The following is a 9,646-nucleotide window of genomic DNA, read 5'->3' on the forward strand; positions in this document are numbered from 1 at the left end:
TCTGTAATAAAAAAAAAACGAAAAAAAAAAAAAAACACAAACAGTAAAAAAAAGGGTGTACATAAGTTTACACAGCAAGACAGAGTAGCGGTAATAACAAAAATGAATAATGATGGGGATGGGGATGACGATGGGGTTTGTAAATAATGAGGTTTCTACTTTCTATTTGAATCTGAAACACAAACGGAGCTCATAAATCAAAGGCTCCTTATATCTGCTTCCCTCTTCCCTCCCTCATTCAACATAGCATAACACCATGAGTTGGTGGTGGGCTGGAGCTATCGGTGCTGCCAAGGCAACAGCAAACACTCCATATTTTCCTTTTCTTTTTACTTATTTATTAATTATCATTATTAATATTTTTTGTATTATCGTGCTGCAGAAAAAATTCGAAGACGACGAACCTCCGCGAAGCTTCCAAAGCGTGGGTCTGATCATCGGCGTCACCGGCATAGTCGGCAACAGCCTCGCCGAGATTCTCCCTCTCGCCGATACCCCCGGCGGTCCATGGAAGGTCTACGGCGTTGCCCGGCGGCCCCGTCCATCCTGGAACGTCGATCACCCAATCGAATACATCCAGTGCGACATCTCCGATCCCAACGACACCCAATCGAAGCTCTCCGCCCTAACAGACGTCACACACATCTTCTACGTCTCATGGACTAGACGCCCCACCGAAGCCGAGAATTGCCAGGTTAACGGCGCCATGCTCAGGAACGTCCTCCAAGCCGTTATCCCCAACGCCCCCAATCTCCGCCACGTGTCCCTCCAGACTGGTGGCAAGCACTACCTAGGTCCCTTCGAGCTCTTCGGCAAGATCCAACCCCACGAGCCGCCGTTCACGGAGGATCTGCCGCGACTCAAGGCCCCCAATTTCTATTACACTCAGGAAGACATCTTGTACGAAGAGACGCAGACGAAGGACGGTGTTTCTTGGTCGGTTCACCGGCCACAAGTGATCTTCGGATTCTCACCTTACAGCTTGATGAACATGGTGGGAACCCTGTGCGTGTACGCGGCGATTTGCAAGCACGAGAGGGTTCCGTTGAGATTCCCTGGAACCAAATCGGCGTGGGAGGATTACACGACGGCGTCGGATGCTGATTTGATCGCGGAGCAGCATATATGGGCGGCGGTGGACGCGTACGCGAGGAACGAGGCGTTCAATTGCAGCAACGGGGATGTGTTCAAGTGGAAGCATCTGTGGAAGGTGCTGGCGGAGCAGTATGGGATCACCGAGTATGGCTTCGATGAGGGTTCCGAGAGACTCAAGTTGTCGGAGATGATGAGGGATAAGGGCCCTGTGTGGGATGAGATTGTTAGAGAGAATCAGCTTTCTCCCACCAAACTTGAAGAGGTTGCTGATTGGTGGTTTGTGGATGTGATGTTCGGTGGCGCTGGCCTTTTGGATAGCATGAACAAGTCCAAAGAGCATGGCTTCTTGGGTTTCAGGAACTCCAAGAATTCCTTCATTAGCTGGATTGATAAGACCAGAGCTTTCAAGATTGTGCCTTGAATTCTTCAATATCCATGTATCTTGCTTCCTAAACTTTCAGGTCTGTGTGTGGAATAAGTCACTCTGTATGATTCATTGTTCATGTTCTGTTCTTCTGTTTCTCTTTCTACTTGGTAGCATAAAAGGTTTTGATATTTCAAAAACAAAACCTACAATTGGTGATCACTAGTCAAATGAAAAAGGTGAATTGAAAAGTTATTTGGCTTTGAATTGTAAAGTTCCAAAGCATAATCTTCTTATTTTATTTTCTTTCTGCATTTTCATATTTTATTTTACTCTGATGTGTGTAGATGTTAGATATAGGTTGATTTTAACAATTAATGTAGATACCCATTAATACTATATCTGTCAAGTGTGCAACGTTTTGGCTCCTGCATTTACATGTATGTAACTGAATACATCCTTTGTGCTAATTATATCTGGATGTGTCTGAAGGTGATTGTTGAAAAGGCGGAAATAAGTGACATCCCAAGTATTGACAAGAAGAAGTAAGATGTTGTTTATAGTTTTCCTTCTAGTTGGAATCATCAGATAAATAATTTCTGTTTCAGTTGTATGAAATTCAAAGGAAAGCTTATACCATTAATAAATTTTTATTGCTGTTGACTTGATTGTTTGTATCCTGTATGCCATCCATATAAAATTTTGAATGAAGTTTATATCAGTCAATTCTCTGTTTGGCCGTGTTAGAATAATGTGCAATATGCGTTTAAAATAAAAGATAATATAAGGATTCGGACATATTCTTTGTCTTGTTCAACTATTCTAAATTGGGTATGTAATTTCAAATTTATTCTATACTTGTTAATCAATGGCTTGAATTGATCAAAACCATGTTGTAGTGTTCTGTTATGTTATGCACCAAATTGATCAAAATAACGTACTGATTTGGCATGATAGACTATTAACTCTAGTTAAGATAATTGCTATCGGTAAGTAATTTTTGAGTTATCTTAAAGACTCATTCATAATCTGGTGGGAATTAAAACTATAATGCTTATATTTGCAAATATACTTCTATATTGTGATAGGACCTGAATTAATTCTTGCTGAACTGCATTTGAATTGTGTATTACCATCTTAGTTCTTAGGCAGTGATCATGGTCATTGATTTGCTTTGTTTAGCCGATAATATGACAAATTTAAGGTGGAGTATTAGTTATATACTCTTTTGGTAATAATATCATAGTTAAGTGCTGAAAAGGCCATCTTCATTTTAGTGGACAATGTACTTTCTCCTACAGGAGCAATAATGTCTACCATATATGAAGAGAAGGATGAAGATGGCTTTCTTTATGTAACATACAGTGGCGAGAACACCTTTGGGGATCTCACTTTCCACATTCATTAGCCATTTCCTTATATCTATGACTATGATTAATGATTTGTATGAATTCGTTACAGTTCACATATCAGGAACCTTGATTTATCTCAATGACATGTACAGTTTGTATACATATATAAATGATATATTTAAATTTCTGAGAACCTAATTAAGCTTCAAAATCCTCTTATTCAGTCTTTCGACCCTCCTCTTGATTGTTCTTCATGATTATCTTTGGATGATGAATGAGATTTTATCTTTTTAATGAAGGTAAATAGTAATTTCATTGTTTATTACATGATTTGTAATGTTTGCATACAAGCACAGGCACCAAACATGTACACCATCAGACATTAGCTGATGTGAACAAATCTTATATGCAATGTAAAGAGAGCATTTTAATTTCAATTTTCCACACCCTCGCACAGAAAGAAACAACATATAAAGCACAAAAGAAACATCTACTTACATGTCCAAAAACCACAAAAACCTTCCACATTCTATATCATATAACAGACGTGTTTATACTTGCACCTCAAACCCAACCCCCTCCCCCCCTTCTCTGCCAAACCCAAAAAAAATATACAAATTTTTTTTTATGAAAAAATATACTATCATTTATATATTCGTTTTATAGATGTTTCTTTGTTCTCACCGGGATGTTTCTTTTTATTGTGCACTAGCAACATACCTACACGATGCATGAACAAAACAAATGAAGATTATAATAACATTAGCAACATACCTACACGATGCATGGACAAAACAAATGAAGATTATAATAACATGAATGAAAACAAATGAAGACTATAAAAAAGCACTAGAAATATTAAATAATTGTTATCTTTTTGGAGTATTACATGCTTTTAAAGTAAACGTATCAATGTATTTATTTTAAGGGTTAACCACTAATTATACCCCCAGATTTTGTAAACGCTGACAATAATGCCCCTCACTTTTATTATCGACAAAAATATCGTTGGATAATTTAAAAACGTGCACCAAATGCCCGTCCGGCAAGTGATGCTTTCTCCGTTGACGGAAGTGTGTGATGTGGCAAACGGAAAAGCTTGTGTGGCAAAAGGAAAGCTTACCTGGACCCGTTCCCAAATTTCCCAATTATAATAACCCTAATTCCCAATTGCAAAATGAGAACGTGATGCATCTGAAGAGCCGTTTAACCATGGATGCAGCAGGTATGAAGCGAAGGTCTGCGTCAATGATAGAAGGCGGCAACGATAAGTGCGAAGACTCTGGTATGAAGTATTACGACGGTATGTGTCACTGTTCTCTTGGTGTTGTTGCTCTGAGATCGAAGACGAATGCTAACCCAGGGAGGTGGTTCTTTCGGTGCCCACTATGGAAGGTAAGCATGACTGGGTTTTGCCCTCTAATAGGTTTTGCACTTTAATATGTGTTTCGCACGTTATGATTGATCTGTTCTTCATGGGTTTTCAATTTTTGTTCTTGACAGAATAAAAATCAGGATTGCAAATATTTTCAATGGATTGATGAATTGGAAGAGCAAGACATGGTTGAAGAGGAGGAATGTTCTTGGAACAGCAAACCCAGGCTATCTTCAGGTGGAAAACTCAAACAGAAGAGCACTAGGAAGCTGTCCGAATCAGTGCAGTACGAGGACATTGACCCCATGGTGCTACCTATTCTTACAAAAGAATTGAAGGAGAAATTGAGGAGGATTGAAATTCTTCTAATCATGATGTGCATTGGGGTTGCAATTGGTGTCTTCATCAATTTCTTTGCTCTGTTTAAGAACTGAGTTGGACTAATATTAAATAGTGGATGAAGAGTAAATGTGAATAATTAGTGTGTATTTTGATAACTGTGAATGTGCCAAATTTGATTGAAATAGGGAATCATAACTCTTGTATTGTGTTTTCATGAAACCTGATGTGTATTAAGAGTGTACCAAATTATTGGACTATAAATTTGATGAGAACCTGATATGTGTTGTGTTTTGCAAAGTGCAGTAAAACCAAATAGAATACTTGTAGTACAAACTTGGTAATTAACATTTATATGTACTACTAAATCTGATCACATTGACCATAACAGGTTACATAACATTTATAGCAATCCCCAAAAAGTAAATAAACTGTTCTTGTAATTCAAGCATAACCTGTGATCAAGTGACAATAACTCTGAACACAACTTAAACAAGACAACAGAGTTCAATAACTCTGAAAATAAAAAGTACTAAACAGAGTCAAACACAACTTAGTTCAATAACTCTGAAAACAACTTAAACAAGTCAGCCAAAAAGCTCATTAACACTCAAAACAAAGGTTTCCTAAATCAGTTCTACAATGTCAACAGACCATAAAACAACACATTCATCATGGCTTCTTCTTTGGTTTTTGTGAAGGCTTTGAAGGTGCAGGTGTGGGCATAAACTCCATGAATCTCTTTGTGGTACCCTTGCTTGCTGCATTCATTGTTTGGTGAGAAACCAATGAGGGAGCACTGGAGCTAGAATTTGGCACATGCACTTGGGCTGAAGTATTGGGCTTCACAGGAATATTGGGCCTTCCAGCCACATTGGGCCTGACCTGTGGTGGTCTAAAAGGTACATTGGGCCTCACTGAGGTAGCCCTTGGAGTTGGAGCAACAGCCACACCGGGCCTGACCTGTGGTGGCCTAATTGGATCATGTGCTAGTGCAGTAGTGCATGGTGGCCTCATAATAGGGATCTTTGCCCTAGCACTAGATGCACCCCTCCTCACGAGTCTTGGAGCAGCAGCAACCTTTGGTGGAGCTGACTTGTTGATAGCAATGGTTGAATCAGATGCTGCTGCAGGGTTTGATTCCAACCCTTGGGCTTGCTACAAAATCAAAACACAAATTCCAGAAGTCTGTGTATGTTGCAGAAAAAACAAGTACAAATGTGTAACTATGAAGCTAACCTCATTATCAGTTTGAGATTGGGGGTGCCCTTGTGTAACTTGTTGTTCATCTGCTGCCTCAAGAGTCTCCTCATAGTACATTTTTTGCTCTCTATCTGATAGATCAGCAGCATCTTCTTGTTCATTTGCTGCTCCTGATAAAGTTTCGGCTGCTTGACTAGTTTGTCCCCTAAGACTTTTTTTCTTTTCTTCACATGTCATTGCATTGTGTCCTTGCTGCAGCATATACAACAGGTTAGTAGACATTTAAAATACAAATGTAACAAGTCATGTATACACTGATTTAGATTACAAAACCAATGGGTTAATATCAAGTGAGGTGTTTACTTTTTTGCACCAATTACAAGTTGTTTGACCATACTTTCGCGGCATTTTGTATTGGCTATTATCCTGACGCTCAGATTCATGTTGTGCCCTCTTTTTTGTAGGTCTTCCGATTGGTCTTTTGTATGGAGGAGGTAGACAAGGATAACCTTCATAGTCAACCCAATACTCTTCACTGGGTACAGAGTTAATGTGGAACTGATATGCCCTGTTGTAGTGCTCCATACACAACCAGTGATGCACATAGTCTTCAGGCCGGTGATTCTTCCTTTGGATAGCAGCCACTCCATGACAACAGGGCAATCCAGTCAGTTGCCACTTTCTGCAGGTACATGTTCTTTCTAGAGTGTTAACAGTAACCCTGTGTCCATGTCTCCTCACCTCAAATATGTTATGCTCATCGTCCCCAACCCACTGGGCCTCCCAGTAATTACCCTCTTTTTTCTCCTTTTCCAGCCTACTCATCTGAATAGGTGCCAGCTTTCCTGTGTATGATGATAAAGCATCTTTGTGCTGTGCCATAACCCTCATGATGTAGAACCTCATCTCTTCTAGCATTGTTAAGATACTTTTTCCCCTCATGTCCACTATTGTTGCATTAAATGATTCAGCATTGTTGTTGGTAACATTATCCACTTTAGGCCATTCAGAAAATCCTGATTTCGACCATGATGATTGTTCATAACTTGACAGGTATTCCCAAGCTCCTACATTCATCCGCTTGACATATACCATTGCATTCTTGAATTCCAAGTCTGTCATTGCCCGAGCACACTGCTATAGAGCTCCTTTTAACTCTTTGTCCTTCCATCTCTTGTTCAAGTTCTGCCACATGTGCATCACACAAAATCTATGTGAAACTCTTGGCATGACTTCTTGGAGTGCTGGAACCAGTCCCTAAACCACAAGGCGAAAACCCAACATTCAATAGTACAACATTCAACAGTACAACATAGGTGCATAAATACAAATAAGTAAGTTGGACAAAATTTATAAATTACCTTTTGCTTGTCACTCATGAAGTTCCACCCAAATTCCTTGTAATCCCCGATATCTTCATGAAGTAAATGCAAGAACCATTTCTAATTTTCTTTTGTTTCAGCATCAACCACAGCATATGCTATAGGAAATAGATGATTATTGGCGTCTTGACCTATAGCTGTGAGTAGTTGACCCCCAAAATACCCCTTAAGAAAGGTTTCATCAAGGCAAATAAAAGGCCTACAACCATATTTAAATCCTCTCTTACATGCCTCTAAGCATATATATAAACTTCTGAACTTAGGCAAACCCTCTGGCTGTGGATGTGTGCTCATAGTACATGTAGAACCAGGATTAGCCTTAAGAAGCTCTGATAAATAATTGCGTAGCTTTCCATACTGTTCCTTCTCCGTCCCCTCAATGATGTCCTTTGCCATCTCCATTGCCCTATACATCATTCGCTCACCAACACGTATGTCATATTCTACCTTGAACCACTCTTCTGCTTCCCTTTGTATCAAATTAGGAGAAATTCTAAGCTTGTTAACTAATTCTCCAGCCACCCATTTACAGGTTACTGATCTAGATTTGTTACTCCTTGGACATGTGTGCTCATCAACTAGCGTCTTGATTTGAAAACTTGGTGGAAAATTTCTCCTTGAACAGTACACCTCCCACGGACAATCTTGATTATAACAAATAACTCTGCATCTTAAAGGCTCCACCTTTAGAAAGAACACTTCTCTCCCCATTTGGATGTTAAACTTCTTAACAGCATCCTTGAACTCTTGCATCGTTGCAAAATCCATGCCCAGCTCGAGTCTAACTTGGCCATACCGTGCTTTAGGATTGTGTTGTGGAAATACCAGAACCCCGTTTTCATCATCTGATTCAGGTAAACTGTGAAGATCCTCAGATTCGTACTGGAACTCATTTTCCCCACCCTTATCAACTCCATCAGCATTACCCTCATGTACAGGCACAATCACTGTTGGGGCCTCATTGTCCCTGGGAGGAATAATTCTCTGACCTGATGGTTGTGGCCTTGAGTGTCTCTTCCTTCTCCCTGATTGTCTTAAATTACCGTCTCCCTCCTCATTATGATTCTCTTCTACAATAACATAAAATAAAATAATTTGTTGTTAACAACATAACAGTTTAGTATTTTTATGAAACCTAAATTGCATAATTTTTTAAATAAAATTACCTTCTACTGCAGGTTCAACATGTGGATTCACATGTTCATTTGACACATTCTGCGCAGATTCTGCTTCTCCTCTAGCTTCTTCAACTGGTGGTTCCCCTACTACTTTGGTGGTTCTCGATGGTGGTGGCCTTACATGTTTCTTTCTAATTCTCTTTCTACCATATCTACCGACATCCTCGGTGGTTGAGTCACCAACTACTGCCGCTTGGCTCTCCCAATTTTGCTCCTCATTGATTTCATGTGCAGCATTGGTCTTAACACTATTGTTGTTTTCATCATGCACCTCAGAATCAACATTACCCTTGTCTTGACCCACTTCTCTATTACCACTGTACTGACCTTCCATCACCTCATCTTCTCCCTGCCTATCTTCATCACGATACACACCCTCATCGTAAACCTCATACTTCATCGACTCAGTTTGAGTTTGTTTCAAGCTGATGCGCTGGTTATCTTCTTGTTGATCCTGTTGAACTTCTTTGATCTAAGGGTTACCTTTGAAGTTGTCAATTGAATTATGTCTAGAAAACTTCATTGCTTGAACATCCTTGTTTATCTGGGATTGGATATATTCTTTCAAATCTATGAGTATTGTCTTTGACATTCGTCTCTCCTTTCTAAGATCCTGTATTCTTCTGAGTAGACTCGAGAATTGTTTTGATATCACGTGCGACTTGTAGACGTAGTAACGCGATACGTTAGTTCTTTAAGATGTGATGTGTAGACGGAAGTTGAAGCGGTAGGTGTGCAACGTATGAGTTGTGGGCGTTTTGTTCCTTGTGAACGGGTTTGTGGTTGTCAGGCTTGTGATCAAATTTGGGGTTTGTAAAGTGCTTGATGGAGTTGGAAAGTTGAAACTTTGAGGTTGATGTGAAATTAGTGTGCGGAGGTTGAGCACGTCGTTTTAACTCCATCCTGTTTGATAGCCTTTGATGCCTTGCCCTACTATCACATGATTGACCCACGTCAGCTTTTGCATTGAGCCTATCTTGTAACGTTTGCCTAGCAGTTACACTCCTACCTTTGCATCCTTATGCTTATGATAATCAAAGTATTTGAAAATCATATATATATGATTATATGTTGAGATATTTTTGCTTCTTCCTTAAATGTGTTCAAAGGTGAACTGTTATGGAATTTCTTTCATTTTGTATCAATTTTCGAGGGCGAAAATTTTTATAAGGTGGGTAGAATGTAAGACCCAGAATATTTGAAAAGTCTTATTATGATCAAGTCTCAAATCCTACAGTTATTTATAGCCTTAATTTCAGAGATTATTTTACTAAAGATAATTAAGGCAAGTTTTGATTTATTGGATTTGAGATAAGTTATGATTATTATCCAATTTCACAATTATTGAATTATTTTCT

General features: G+C 39.3%; 2 protein-coding genes across 5 annotated transcripts; both read left to right on the forward strand.

The window, feature by feature from the left end:
* Positions 50–2,968, forward strand: LOC107643987 (3-oxo-Delta(4,5)-steroid 5-beta-reductase). 4 transcript variants are annotated; one of them, XR_002363496.1, is made up of 4 exons: positions 53–301; positions 383–1,556; positions 1,952–2,004; positions 2,761–2,968. XR_002363496.1 is itself a non-coding variant. In XM_021124389.1 (3 exons), exons 1-2 carry the CDS (start codon positions 257–259, stop codon positions 1,514–1,516), a joined length of 1,179 nt encoding a protein of 392 aa, XP_020980048.1. In that variant the 5' UTR covers positions 54–256; the 3' UTR covers positions 1,517–1,556; positions 1,952–2,185. The 4 variants fall into 4 exon arrangements, 3 of the variants coding, with proteins under 3 accessions (XP_020980050.1, XP_020980048.1, XP_016203236.1); XM_021124389.1 differs by lacking the exon at positions 2,761–2,968 and having other exon boundaries at positions 54–301; positions 1,952–2,185; XM_016347750.2 differs by lacking the exon at positions 2,761–2,968 and having other exon boundaries at positions 62–295; positions 1,952–2,185.
* LOC107641008 (uncharacterized protein At4g04775-like) lies at positions 4,024–4,620 on the forward strand. Its single transcript, XM_016344515.1, has 2 exons — positions 4,024–4,206; positions 4,315–4,620. Exons 1-2 carry the CDS (start codon positions 4,024–4,026, stop codon positions 4,618–4,620), a joined length of 489 nt encoding a protein of 162 aa, XP_016200001.1.

The sequence above is a fragment of the Arachis ipaensis genome, chromosome B05, assembly GCF_000816755.2.
Source record: "Arachis ipaensis cultivar K30076 chromosome B05, Araip1.1, whole genome shotgun sequence".
Taxonomy (NCBI): Eukaryota; Viridiplantae; Streptophyta; class Magnoliopsida; order Fabales; family Fabaceae; genus Arachis; species Arachis ipaensis.